This window comes from Mus caroli, chromosome 8 (assembly GCF_900094665.2).
Source record: "Mus caroli chromosome 8, CAROLI_EIJ_v1.1, whole genome shotgun sequence".
Taxonomy (NCBI): domain Eukaryota; kingdom Metazoa; phylum Chordata; class Mammalia; order Rodentia; family Muridae; genus Mus; species Mus caroli.
The window spans coordinates 110,620,393-110,634,225 of NC_034577.1; the positions used below are offsets into that span (position 1 = coordinate 110,620,393).

The 13,833-nt window shown below is 53.9% G+C and overlaps 1 protein-coding gene across 2 annotated transcripts in view; it reads left to right on the top strand.

Annotated features, from left to right (window-relative positions):
* Necab2 (N-terminal EF-hand calcium binding protein 2) overlaps positions 1-13,619 on the top strand; it is a 25,581-nt gene extending 11,962 nt beyond the window's left edge. The window contains exons 6-13 of one of the 2 annotated variants that reach the window (XM_021170366.1): positions 3,690-3,826; positions 6,075-6,193; positions 6,322-6,401; positions 8,709-8,762; positions 9,239-9,351; positions 11,903-11,980; positions 12,718-12,809; positions 13,136-13,619. In XM_021170366.1, coding sequence (XP_021026025.1) covers positions 3,690-3,826; positions 6,075-6,193; positions 6,322-6,401; positions 8,709-8,762; positions 9,239-9,351; positions 11,903-11,980; positions 12,718-12,809; positions 13,136-13,164 — 702 coding nt within the window. In that variant the 3' untranslated portion in view covers positions 13,165-13,619. The remainder of the gene's footprint in view (positions 1-3,689; positions 3,827-6,074; positions 6,194-6,321; positions 6,402-8,708; positions 8,763-9,238; positions 9,352-11,902; positions 11,981-12,717; positions 12,810-13,135) is intronic. The other variant, XM_029480338.1, reaches the window with a different exon arrangement.
* Positions 13,620-13,833: the final 214 nt, after the last annotated feature.

Here is a 13,833-nt window from a genome sequence, read left to right on the forward strand (position 1 = left end):
GACCTCTGCTCTTCCTGGTGGGCCCCACTCACTTCGGTCAGCTCTAGTCAACTCTGTTCGCTCAGTCCCTGCTCGCTCCAGCCCAAAGATTTATTTATTATTATACACAAGTACACTGTTGCTGTCTTCAGACACATCAGAAGAGGGCATCAGATCTCATTACAGGTGGTTTTGAGCCACCATGTGGTTGCTGAGATTTGAACTCAGGACCTTCGGAAGAGCAGTCAGTGCTCTTACCCACTGAGCCATCTAGTCACACACCCCCACCCCGTGATTTTTAAGAGTGTTGATTTATTTATTTTTTTATTTTTCTTTTCAGGCAGGGTCTTATCACAAACCCCTAAGTGGCCTTGAACTCGCAGAGATCCACCTGCCTTTGCTCCTGGGTACCAGGATTATTGATGTGTCTCAGTCAGGGTTTCTGTTGCTATGATGAAATACCATGACCAAAGAAAGGCACGTTGGAGAGGAAAGGGTTCACTTGGCTTACATTTCCACATCACTGTTCATTACTGAAGGAAGTCAGGACAGGAACTCAAGCAGGTAACAAGTGTTCTTGCTGTTCTTCCAGAGGTCCCGAGTTCAGTTCCCTGCTCATAACCCCTTTGAACGCCTGCTTCCTCTTCTGGCTTCCCAAGGGCACCTGCAGACACATAAAAATACATCTTAAAAAGAATACAAACAAGTCGGATGTAGTGATACAAATGTGCCATTTCTAGCTACTCCCCAGGCTGAGGCAGGAGGATTGTTAGGAGTTTCATGCCAGCCAGAGACACAGACTCAAAAAAAAAAAAAAAAAAAAAAAAAAAAGAGAGAGAGAGAAAAGAAAAGAAAAGAATATGAAGAGTTGAAACCTCTTGATACTCAGCTGGCCCGCTTTATGTGACAGCTGGGTCCCTGTCCCCAAGGTTAGCAAGGCTCATGACGGCCCCCGCTCCAGCCCCAAAGGATGTAATAACAGCCTGGCCGCACACGGAGTCCTCAGCCTCCTTATCTCTTGCCGTGTTTTCTCATTTAAGCTCTGTCGTCCTGGCAGTATTGCAGCTGGCCCTGTCTGCCTGATTGAGGGTGATTGCAGAACCTTCTGCTCCGGCTTCTCTCTGCAAAGCCTTTGCTGCTCTGATGGGGCGCGCCCCGGCTGCCTCTTGTTTAATCAGCTCCAGAATGGTGCCTGCACCCGGGGGGACTGTGGATGCCTTTCTTCGTAATGAATGTTCCGTCTCGGCTGATGGCTCTTGTTCTTCCTCAGCTCCGGTCTTTCTTCACCTCTTTCACGCTCTTCTTTTTGACTGTCTGCTCTGCTTCGTTGATTATGGCTTAGAAGATAAAAAAAAAAATCTTCATTTTTATTTTATTCAGTGGCTTCTGAAGCCGGGAGTGGTGACATACACGCTTACTCTCAGCATTTGGGTGGCAGAGGCCACCCAAAGTGGGTCTTTGTAAGTTCATGGCCAGTATGGTTTGCATAGCAAGAGTAAGTAGGCTAGCCTGGACTGCACAGTGAGACCCTGTCTCAAAACACAGACACACAAGCACGCGTACTCACACACACACACACACACACACACACACACACACAGACAGAGGAAACATCTCTGGAAACATCCTCACTCCTGTTCTTAGGCCATTAAAACATGTCCTGTTCACCTTGGGAATTCTGAGACGGGAAGATAGAATCTCAGCAGTTTATTGATTTAATCTGGCCATCGAGATGGCTCGGCTGGTCATGAAGCTTACAGCCAAACCTAAGGCTCTGATCTGAGTTCAATCCCCAGGACCCGCGTGGTGAAGGGAGAGACCCACAGGGTGTCCTCTGACCACCATACATGCATCATGGCACAAGCACACACACACACATGCACATGTAATAAATAAATAAATCTAAGTGAACTGTTAGTGGCTAATAGGTTTCCTTCTTCACCCCTGAAGCCACTGCTCACCTACAGCTCCCCGCTTAGGGGATGTTTCCCTGTGGCTCAAGCATGGCGTTAGGGGAGAGTCTCAATGGCTGTCTGTAGAGCCATCTGGCAAATCTGAGTGTCCTACAAGGCTCTGGGTGGCTCCTGCGAATGGCTTTGCCACGGGGCGTGCAGAACAGCCCTCCGGACCGTCCCGCTGAGGAGCTGCTCTCTCTTGACTCTTGGTGGGGGAGGAAAGGGTAATGCCCCCAAAAGGTGGCCTGTGTTTGGAATTCACATTTATTGTATTTAGCCAGGCCCGCGTCGGTTTGTTGTGAACATACCTCCCACTCCTGTCCTGCCCAGAGCCTGCCTTTCTCCTGTGGGTTTAGGGTTTTGGTGATGGTGGTGGTGGTGGAGGTGGTGATGGTGGTTTTGGCTATGTTCTGTCACCATGCTCATCAGGCGGCCATGGGTAGCCAGATTCTTAGAAAGGCAGCTAGAAGGCGCTTGTACTTCGGGATAGGATGTCTTCTCCACTGTACCCACAGTGGCCCGGAGCCAAGCCTCAGGACAGAATGTCCACCTTTGTGTACCCTCACTGTGCCGCCCCCACGCCTTGTTCCTCAGGCTCTCTGTCTCCCTGCATGTTGCCCAATGTGTAATTATTGCTAATTAATTCCCAGTCAGAGTGATGGATAGTTTCATTTGCTTTCCTTGGGAGCCTCTCTTTGCCAGGGACTGGGCAGCGTTCCAGCATGCAGAGGGAGGGGCGGCTCCAGAGGGAGAAGTCTCCGCCACTGAGTCCCAGCACCTCTCCCCAGTGCTGGTTACCTCTGTACTCCGTTGATGCTAAGAGGTCAAGCTTCTCCCACCTCTGCAACCTTCTGCAGAGGCAGGAATCACAGCAAGGGATGTCAGTGCCGGTCTTGCCAGGAGAGGCTCGGCCATGCACCAAATGCCAGAGCCTGCAGGAGAACCCCTTGCCATCCTCTCTCCAGAGCTCATTCCTCACCATGTGCGCCTGCCCACCTCTCTGCTTTGTCCCCCACTCCTGAGCACAGGCTTTGGGGGATTGCCTGAGGAGCCATTTAGCCCTCTTGCGGACATAATTCTCTTCAGTTAGTTGTCTGATTGGCAGCGTGAAGACTCGGGGAGCACAAAGAATTTTTCTTGTAGAAGAAAGAAGGGAGCAGAGGCCATCTCTCCTGGTGCTCTCTGTCTACTGTAGCAACCAAAACACCATCATCCGTGATTGATGGTGTCATTACCAGCTCCCTTACCATCATCAACATCGCCATTACCATCATCATAATCAATAATATCGTCGGCATCACCATTTATTAACATCATCNCCTCTACCCCCCCCCCATTAAAATTGTCATCACCAACATCTCTTTTGCTATCTTTACCATTGGCAACCTTATCATCACCATCACCACCACCACCACCACATCACCATCACCAGCATCTCCATTGCCGTCTTCACCATCATTGGTCCACCAACACCAGTGTCACTATTATTATTGCTCTCACACTGCTACCTCCTTTATGCCCAGTATACTCTCTGGTCATCAAGGGGTAAGATGTAAGATAGTACCACTGCTCTCTGGACTTGCAGAGATGATCCAAATGAAACAAAAAGAGTTCCACCTTTGGCCTCTGGAGATGGGGACCTTGCTTGGTATACCCTGCAGCTTCCGGGATGCAGGAGAAAGTTCAGAGCCCCACCGTGCAAACTGAGAGCCATTTGAGCCCACTCACATCCCAGTTCTCTCCCGATGCCCCCAGGTGTATGAAGGTGGGAGCAATGTGGACCAGTTTGTGACCCGCTTCCTCCTGAAGGAGACAGCCAATCAGATCCAGTCGCTGCTCAGCTCTGTGGAAAGTGCTGTAGAAGCCATCGAAGAACAGACCAGCCAGATCCGGTTTGTCCGTGGGGCATGTTGGGGTACTCACGGCAGCCTGACTCTTTGTGCCCCTCAGATCTGGGTACCTTTCCGTGTGCTCCCCCAGTTTCTCCAACTGCAATCTGAGGACAAACTTGGGACCTAGCACCCGAGTCAAGGGGCTTATGTGGGACAGGATGTGCTTAGGAGAATGTCTGGTATGGGACATGCACTCCTGAGGCCCGCAGATCTTACCATAGTTCTTGTTCTCACACAACAATGCCCAGCTGCCTGGGTTAGTTCCTCGTACTGGAAACCAGTTTGGGAAGTGGGATCTGGCTGCAGGTTGGGAACACAAGGCCACATGTCAAAAGTGAAGTATCTGAGGGAAGTGTCTTTTTGTCAGAAACCCTGTGGGTCTCCAAGGGTTCCCTTGTTACCTGGAGATCTGGGGAGGGGGAGGGAACTCTTGAAGGTAGGGCTGGACCAAACTAATACTAAAGGAGGCTCTATGGAGAGGGATGGATGGAGTTCACGGTGTTGCTCTTTTGGTCTCCAGGTACGCTGGCAAGCACCCAGATGTTCCTCATGGACACGGTGGGTGCTCTGTGCCTGGTATCTGGACAGGGACACTTTAGTCTTTCTAGCTAAGAAGGGCTTGCTCAACTTTGAGCGCCCTCTTCCCCTCCCGTCCCTATAGCTAGCTGAGCACACTCCTGTCTGTTCAGAGCAGTGAAGGAGAAACGGGACCCATACACAGGTGGGCAGGTGCCTGGAAGCCCAGACCTGTGGCCTTGGCTTTCTCTGTGTGCAACTCCAGTGTGCCTGGCAGAGTCACAGTATAACCAGGATGTTCTTTTTGCTATGGAGGTAGGGTTTGAGGGGGTGAAATTTGGCCAGTGAGGACCTCCACCCACTGTGAGGGTGCTCTTAACGACATTGCCAAATATATTTGCGCTCAGCACCTGGCAGTACAGTTCATGACTCTGCGTATGTGGGTAGCCTTGTGATCCCGAGTCCCCAGTGTCGAACAGCCACCGTTCTGGAAACAGACAGCTTTCCCTTTATTAATTTATTCTTATCTATCATCTTCATCAAACTCGCCCTTTTTCTCCTGCTGCAGACAGATAGCAGCCTTGGGCAATTTTCCTGACTGCCTTCCTACCCTGTGTGGTTCCACTCACTTGTCCCCACTGGGAGGAGATAACCCTGGGGTGTCAGTGGAAGGAGTGGGTGATGTGTCTTGATGGAAAACCAGCTCCACGCCCACAGACATCTCACGCTGGCCCACATATCAACACTTTTGGCTCCAGGCCCCGAGTTTCCCAGGGCTACCCTGTGTCACCGCCCTGGAACAACCCCCAAGGGTGCTGTGTTCCAGGAAGAGCTTTTATGCAGACCCTGCTGCTTAAGGGGCCTCCCACGCAACCCTTCATGGTCTGAGGGACACTGAATTGGTTGCTGGTTTGTACAGACTTTGTGATTGACAGCTCAAAGCTTCCACTAGCCTTGTCTCACTGAGGGAGCTGAGCAGAGAAAGATTTGTTAAGTTTTCAGGGGTCACAGAAGACAGATTTCAAAAAAAGGGACTTAAGGGTTCAGAGGCAATGTGTGGGGGTGTCAGCCACACACTCTGTTGACTGGTAAGTCTTAGTTTTGCAAGGCCCCCTTTGTGCCTAAGGAACTGGCTGCTCACCCTGCAGTTTTGGAGACCCTGTTGGGTGCCAGTCACTGCACTAGGAGTGCAGCATGCCTGTTGAGTCGTGTGCACGGAGGAAGGATACACGAGCAAGAGGAGCTGAGTCTGGCTCGGGCCAGGCTCCATTTTTTTTTTTCTTGCTGCCTTGTTTAGGTGTGTGTGGGGGCGGGGGGGGGTGTCTCACTGACACAAAACCAGGTCTTCTATCCACAGCACAGTGGCCTCTATAGAGATAGGAAGGGAGGAAGATGCATAGTGTCTCCTCAGCATGGGCTCAGCCTGTTCTGGCCGGAAGTTATGAACTATGAGGTCTGCCAGATAGACGCCTGGCCTAGCTTTACCTCCGCCATAGAAATGAGCCTGTGGGGCACAGGCGCCTGGGCTCTAGAGTCTGGCATGATGGTTTTTTTCCTCCTCGGAGAAAATGAAGACCCCTCTGCCCATCCCGCAGACTCGGGGCCCACAGGGCAGTCCGGGCACATTTCAGGACATGGTCAGTGCTTTTGTAAGTGCCCGGTGAAGGCAGTTGAGGTAGTCGTGGTCCCACAGGTGCCCTCATCAAACCCGTTTCTCCTCCATGCAATGCAGACAGGACCACTGCAAACCCAGCCATGCCGTCAACGAGAGCCGCTCCGGAGGCCCCACTCCTCCCTACATCCCCAACCACAAGCTTGTGGCCCCGGAGCCGATGAAGAGCCTGCCTGTGGGTGAGAGAGCACCGGTGGGCACTGCCCTCCAAGGGGGTCCGAGTAATCTGCCCTGGGGCCTAGACTGGGGCTGGGGCTCTGCCCCCTCGGGACGGCCCCGCCCACCGCCAGGGTCTCTTTTTTCTCAGCCACGGGGGAGCCAAAGGAGGATGGGCTGGAGGGCCAGATAAGCCGGTTGGCAGAGCTGATTGGAAGACTGGAGAGCAAGGTAGGCCCGCCCCACCCCATCTCACCTTTCTCCCAGCCCTACCCACTTTAGAGCTTGCTGGGAAGCTGAGCCGCCCTGGTGGGTTGTGGGCTGTAGAGAGGCAGACAGAGGGGCCACTGTCTGTGGGAGGGCAGGCAGCAGAGAGTGACCCAGGCACAGAGAGTAACCCCGGGGGTCTGTGCTATGGATGTTGCCAAGAACACTGGCTCCAAGACCGAAGGCAAAAAGCAGGTGCAAGAGGGAACCAGGGACGATGGTCCAGGGCAGGTTCCAAACTGGAAACTACTGACGACTTAATATAGTGCTGGAGTATGGAGCAGACCAGCCTTTACAGAGACGTTTCTACGGACAGTATGTGACCCACAGTACTCTCAAAGGGGCTTGCAGATGAGTAGGCTCAAGGGTGCCTCTGTTAGAGCTGCGTTTCTGCTATTTGGTTTTGAGTTCGTGGCTTGCCCTCTTTAAGCCTGAACGTCCTGCTCTGGTGACAGTTGTTCCTCACCAAAGGCACCGGTGGCTCAGGTTAGAGCCTGCTGTACGGGTTAGCATCTAACATTAGCCCCGTTAGCATTGTTAGTCATCCTTTACCAAATTCACCACACATGTGCGCGCAGGACTCCCCCGCACCTGCCTACACCCAGCGACAGGTGTGTCAGAGCCCCGAGATTCAGGTAACACTTCTTCAGCTTTTCTGTATTTTTTTGGCAATGAGCTCTGGTACTTAGTGGGGCTTGGGTGTTCATTCTGAGCTACGGATGGGAGGGAGCCATGGGCCTTCTCAGTGGAAAGGCAGTCTGATGGGAGGAGAGGCAATCCAGTCCATAAATGTGTTGCCAGTTGCAGGGCTGTGGCTGAAGCGAGGGTCACCCCTCCCACACCTCTTTTAAGCCTCCTGCCCCGGGTGAGAGCAGCGCGGTGGGGACCTTGTGCCCGGTTGTCATAACAACTCAGTGGGGGCCCCAGGAGGGAGGCGCTTTGAAGCTTATTTTTAGCACCCCGGTCGCCCTAACAACGAAGCTTGCTGGTAACCAGGAGCACCTAGGCGTCCTGGAGATGGGACGGGATCCTCCGAGGTCTCTGATTGGCCTAAGCACAAGCACGGGCCAATTCAAACCTGCTCTTGGCTCCGCCCCCATGTGGCCAAGCACCGCCTCCAACTGTGCCTGGAGGGCGGTGGGCTTATCCTGGGTGCTGCTGGGCTCTCTCTCCATCTGACTGTGGAGAGGCCAAAGGGTCCCTGATGGGGCTCCAGCCTTCCAGTAGCCGCCCGAGTGCCTGTTAAGTGAGAGAAACAAACCTAAACCTGCAAACACATCTTGTCCAATGGGCGCTTTCTTGAGATGTGTGGACAAGAAGTCAGTCACGGCCGGGGATGCGATTCAGGGAGTAGGCCCTTGTTCAATCATTTGAGAACCATCGGCCCATCTGCAGCTGCTTTTTTAAACAGTGGATGTGCCTCTTGCTTGCTTACACGCGTGCCGGTTGGGAGGGTAAACAGGCACCGGGACTGTGGTTCTTGGGAGACCCACACTGAAGGAAGAATGGATTTTTTCAGTTGGCGAAGGGACATGGTTTAAACCCAGACCAGACTCTACTGCTTAGCCCTCTTGAGGAACCTTTGGGGCCCGGGGTTCTGGGCTCTGATGTAATGATTGAATATCACTGTGTGCTCGGGCACCAGGTACTGGTGACCCGCAGAGCTGGCATGGCTTCTGCGTTCCCAAAGCACAATCAGGCAGCAGCTGGCCAGGGAGGCTGGGAAATAGGATGTAAGTGGAAAATTTTCAGTTCAGGGCTTTGGGGGAGGCAGCGTGCAGGCCACCCTGTGTATACCATGGGTTTATGGGGAACCCAAGGTCACTGCTAGGGGTGAAGTACACACATTAGGGGGTCTTAGGGCTCTTATCAAATCATGGCTAAAACACTGTCCCAATTTGGGGGACCCCGGGGTGCCTGTTATTAAGATTTCATGGCTCCAGCCACATTTGCCAAGTTTATTTGGGCCCATCTTGGTCTCTGAACCTTCCAGTACTTCAGAGGCCTGGACCATAAGGAACTCTCTGCCATTTCCTTGGCTCACTGGTTCTAGGGTCCCCTCTGAGACCTCTCTATACCTGGGAACTAAGTAGCCTGTCCACTAGGCCTGGCCCTGGGAACCCTGCTTCCAGCCTGGGAGATCTCAGAACCCATGGCACACCAGGGCAGGGACTGTAACTCTCCAGGTGTGTGGTACCCCATACCCTGAGTGTGGTCTTGGGAGCCTTTCTGGAGGTAGCCTCCATCCTATGCATCACCGTCTTGTTCCAGACCCTCTCGTTTGACCTGCAACAGCGCCTCTCGGATGAAGAAGGCACCAACATGGTGAGACCCTCTCCACCCCTCTCCTCTGACCTGTTCCTCTAGCTCTCTGAGGTGGTGACTCCATGTCTCTGCCCACCTCTCTGCCCACCCCTCCCCGAGGAGCATGGTTAGCTGAGACTCTGATAAAAAAGCATCAGACCTGGCTCTGAGTAAGCGTCTGGCCCATCTGACCCCTTCAGTCATCAGGCGGTGCATTTGCCAGAAAAGCGGCCTATTGGTCCCTGGCTGTGCCTCTTGGTGGGGCTCCCTGCAGCCTTCTTACTTACTGCCCTCTTTGTGGGGACCCCACAGGGACTTGACCCATTTGGGCCTGTCACCTTTAGCTGATTGATTTTCACAACTAAGACTAAAAAGTGTAGTGGGTTTATTTTATTGTGACCCCTCCGAAGCGAGGCGTAGGCTGCCGGGGTTGAAATGATGCCCACGTGGCTGGGGAAGGCCCTGGCATGCATGTTTACGTCCACTGTGGCTCACAGCACCTGCAGCTGGTCCGGCAGGAAATGGCCGTGTGCCCTGAGCAGCTGAGTGAGTTCTTGGATTCCCTGAGACAGTACCTCCGGAGCACGGCTGAAGAAAAGAACTGCTTCCAGTAAGTAAAGCGCTTACTGCACTGGGGGGGGAGGCGGGGGGGGGGGGAGGGAGGCCAAGGTCTCTGGCTGGCAGGGGGCAGGTGGGGGGAGTGGCAGAGCCAGCCCTTCCCTAGGGGATGAATATGGCAGGGAACCCTAGAAAGTGGGGCTCAGCTCCATGCCAGCTGTAGGAGGTGGTGGGTGAGTTCACCCCCAGGCCTGGGCTTCCTCAGCAAGCAGTTTGTTAGGAAGGGTAAACAGAACGATGTGCTGGCTGAGGCCACCCTGGTTCGCACTCCACTCACCCAGTGTGACCACTGTTATAGAACACAGAGCCTGACTCAAGTCAGTACCCGCTTGACTGAGGAGAGAAGTTCTCTACAGCCTCCAGGAGGGGTGTCTTCTAGACCGTAGGTCGCTTGCCATTACCACTCCTGACCTGTTACCCTGCGCAGCTCAGCAAGGCAGATCAGGGGACTGTGGGCACCAGTGAGGGGTCTGTACATTGTCAATATCAAGAAAGGGTGACAGTGGTTTGACTGGACAGAGGAATAGGTGAAAGGCCTAAGGAGGGCTGCCACAGGGTGTGCATTGAAATGGTGTCATTGGGAGCCAGGTCTGTCCTGTCTTCTCTGTGAAAATAGATTGAGAAATAGTGGGGTTATAGGGAGAAGCCACACGCTCAGGCCAGGTGGTTTGACTGACAATGGGGGCAAAGATAAAGATTTTGTTTTAATGTATATGAGCGCTCTATCTGTATGTACACTTGCATGCCAGAAGAGGGCATCAGACCCCATTATAGATGATTGTGAGCCACCTTGTGGTTGCTGGGAGTTGAACTCAGGACCTTTAGAAGAGCAGCCAGTGCTCTTAACCACTGAGCTATCTCTCCAGCCCGCAATGATGGTTCTTAAAGGAAGAGAGGGAAGGGGAACTACACCCTGTACCCCAGGCACCCCTGTTTCCTCACCTGGGCCTTCCTCGTTGCCCCTCCTCCCAGTCCTTCTTGAAGGATGGGACCCTGGGATATACCAGCGCACAAGGCTTCCTCCTATTGTGTCCTCCAATACCCACACCTGCCCTGCCGTGCCACCATCAGCGGGGCAAAGGCAGTCACCAGGCTGGCAGTGATCGTCCTGTGGGAGCCACACTCTTATGGACCCAACTGTTCATGGTAGCCTTTGCTGTGCCTAGAGAGAGAGACCAGAGCAGGCACCTGCACGGGCTGGCATAGACTGAGGCTGGCAACCTGGCACCCCATCCACTCATGAACCCCGAGCTCTGCATGTGATTCTAGGCTGGTGCATAACAAACCAATGATGGAGCAGCAGTAGGGTTCCCTCACAGCCTTCTCCCTAAAGAGAGTCCCTCCTTGCACTTCAGCCACATGTGAGAAAGAAAGGCATCCAGGGGCCGGGAGGAGCTGGTGGGGACAGGGACTCCACCAGAACCCACATGGTCACACCACTGCTACATCCTGGGTCACTCAAGTGACACGCCTGGGATTCTGGGAGAGTACCTCTTTTTAGTTCCGGTCTGGGCTTCCTAGGGTTGTCTTAAGAGCAAAAGGCAGGAAAGAGACTAAGGCACAGGCTGTGTGCTTTGGTTTAAAAACCCACGTATTTTGTATGCATACATCCCTGTGTGTGTAGGTCAGAGGTCAATGGGGGGCGGGGGGAGGGTTCCTGAGATGAATGTCCAGCTTGTGTGTGTACCAGGGGTTAGGGTGTGTGGTCTGTCTTAGTTAGGGTTGCTGCTGTTGGGATGAAATCCCATAACCAACAGCAACTTGAGAAGGAAAGAGTTTCTCTCACTTGCACCTCAGATCCCTGTTCATCATGAAAGGCAGTCGGAGCAGGAACGTGGAGGCAGGCGCTGGTGTTAAGGCTAGGAAGGGTGCTGCTTACTGGCTTGCTCCCCCAGGGCTTGCTCAGCCTGCCTTCTTATAGAACTCAGGACCACCAGCCGGGGGATGACAGGGCCCTCCCCCATCAATCACTGATTAAGAAAACGCCCTGCAGGCAAGCATACTGCCTTCTGGAAGCATTTTCTTATTTGAGGCTCCCTCCTTTCAGGTGACTCAGGCTTATGTGAAGCTGGCATAAAACCTAGCCAGCACAAGGGCAGAGGAAACTTCAGGAGTTGGTTCTCTCCTCCGCTATGTAGGTCCTGGGAATCAAACTCAAGCTATCAGGCTAGGCTTCAAGCTCCTTTACCTGCTGAGCCATATTCCTGGCCCCAGCATTGTTTTCAAGACAGGATCTCCAGTTTTGTTCACATGGATCCTCGGGGGTTGAACTTAGGTCTCAGTCACGTTCTACTGAGCACCTATCTCCCCACCCCTCAAAACCAGGCGTTTTAAACGCATCTTTTAAAACCCTGTTCTCGTTGTGGACCATGGTGCCAAGCCAGGTGGCCCGGATGCTCCCGGAGGCTTGGAGTCATGGTGGTCTCTGATGTCTCCAGCTACCATTGCCCCGTGGAGGACTAGTGGGAAGAGAGGCTAAGGGGGCTGTGACATACGATAGGCAGTCACAGCCGGACACACATGTGCATGTCACTTCCACACAGTGTTGCCGCGGTGAGGATGGCAGATGGCCTAACCTTCGTCATCTACGAGTTCTGGGAGACAGAGGAGGAGTGGAAGAGGTTGGTGCAGCCCTGTCCCTACCCCATGCCAGCAGGTGGGGCTGACTGCCTCTAGGCTCCTGTTTCTTGACCTAAGGAAAGGGTGGGGAGGACAGTGAAGAGCCCAGCTTCCTGGTCAGCTTGGGCCTTTCATACAGTAGCAGCCAGGTTCTGAGACACTGAGACCCCTGACCCAGGCTCACCATATGGCACTGTATATGTAAGTCTCTGCTCTAAGGACTGACTCAGTTTCCCCACAGCCTCCCTGCCTGTGTCATCAGGCACTGGGTCCTGGAGCCTTGCTGTCGGTAAAGCTGCTAAGCGTCCTGGGCCTGGCCACAGGCTGCTTTAGAGCACCACAGCCCAGGCACCCCACTGGCCTCCCCAGATGGAGCCACAGTACTGCAGAGGTTTCTAGTTTCCCATGTACAACCTAACACACAAGGACAGAGGGTGTCACTTCTGCCCCTGTTCTTCCCTGCAGTGAACACTCAGGGCCTTGGGACTAAGAACCCAGGTACTTCGGGACAAAATGAGCATAGAGGCTCCTACAGTGCTGTCCCCTGCTGCTGCAGCTGATCAGGACGGGAAAGATCAGGGCTAGAGGTCTAACCCTGTTCCCGTAGGCAGGCTAGAGGCAAAGGCTTCTCACAAGGTCACAGCCTCTCTCCCAGGACAGAGCAGGACTAGACCTGGGCCCACACCCAAAGCTCCCCTCATCCCCACCTCCTGGACTAACCCGTGCTCCCGGCTTGCAGGCACCTGCAGAGCCCTGTGTGCAAGGCCTTCCGACACGTCAAGGTTGACACGCTGAGCCAGCCTGAAGCACTCTCCCAGATCTCCGTGCCAGGTAGAGGGCCTGGGGACAAACCGCATGAGAATGGGGCCACACCAACCTCAGAGAAAGGCTTCCCAGGCCTACAGGGACTTCTTGCTCCTATCAGGAATCCCAGTCCAGATGCAAGCTCCCGACCCAAGGCTTGGTGTGTAGACAGGGACACATGGGGGCTCACCCGAAAAGCTCACCGCAGACCTCCCTACGGGGCCTGAGGGAGGAGCCTGGGGTCACAGAGCCTGGCCTGGAGTACTCTGCTCAAGGCTTCTCTGTCCACAGCCATCCCAGCCTTCATCCCCATAAACCCAACCACTGACCACTATTCTCTCTCCTGCTTACAGCTGCCTGGTGCACCTCCGGCCGAGACTGACCCCTCCCTGTTAAGAAGCCCTACTCTCGTGCCCTGCCCCTTCTTGTAAAGGGCAACACCCCTTTTCTAGAGACTTTGGTAAACTGCTGTCTTTTCAATATACTCATCAAAGGACTGGTACTTCCCCCTGCTGTGTGGCACAGAGGCGGCCCATCCCCTGGTATTCCTCACACCTGACTCAACCTGGCAGAGGAGGTCAAGGTTAGTAGGGATGGCTTCCCGGGCCAACCTTCCATCCACAGCTTCCCGCCTCTGGCGTCCCCGACTCTGAATAGCTGAGGCCCAGCAGGGCCCACCTCCGATGGACAGGCCTGTTCCTCTACTTACGTCCTCTGTGATGGCCCGCTACCTAGTAGGAGCTGTGATCCTGTAGTATCCAACTTAGGCTTGGGGAGAGCCCAGGTCCCCAGCGTCACGCTAGGCCCACAGCCACCAAATAAAGTCTGGCTAGGAACAGTGTGTCGTGTCTCTGTCCCTTTCCCAGCTTGGGGTGTGTGTGTGTGTGTGTGGTGTTGGTCATGCCATTGTGGGCAGCACAGAGCCAGGATGGCTCTGAGTTCTCCCTCAGCCTCAGTGCTTCTAGTGGTCAGTGGAGCTGTGCTTTGGGATAGGAATCCTGACAGGTGAGTTTGGGTGGTGCCTGGGCTACCTAATCTGTAGCAGCTCCCA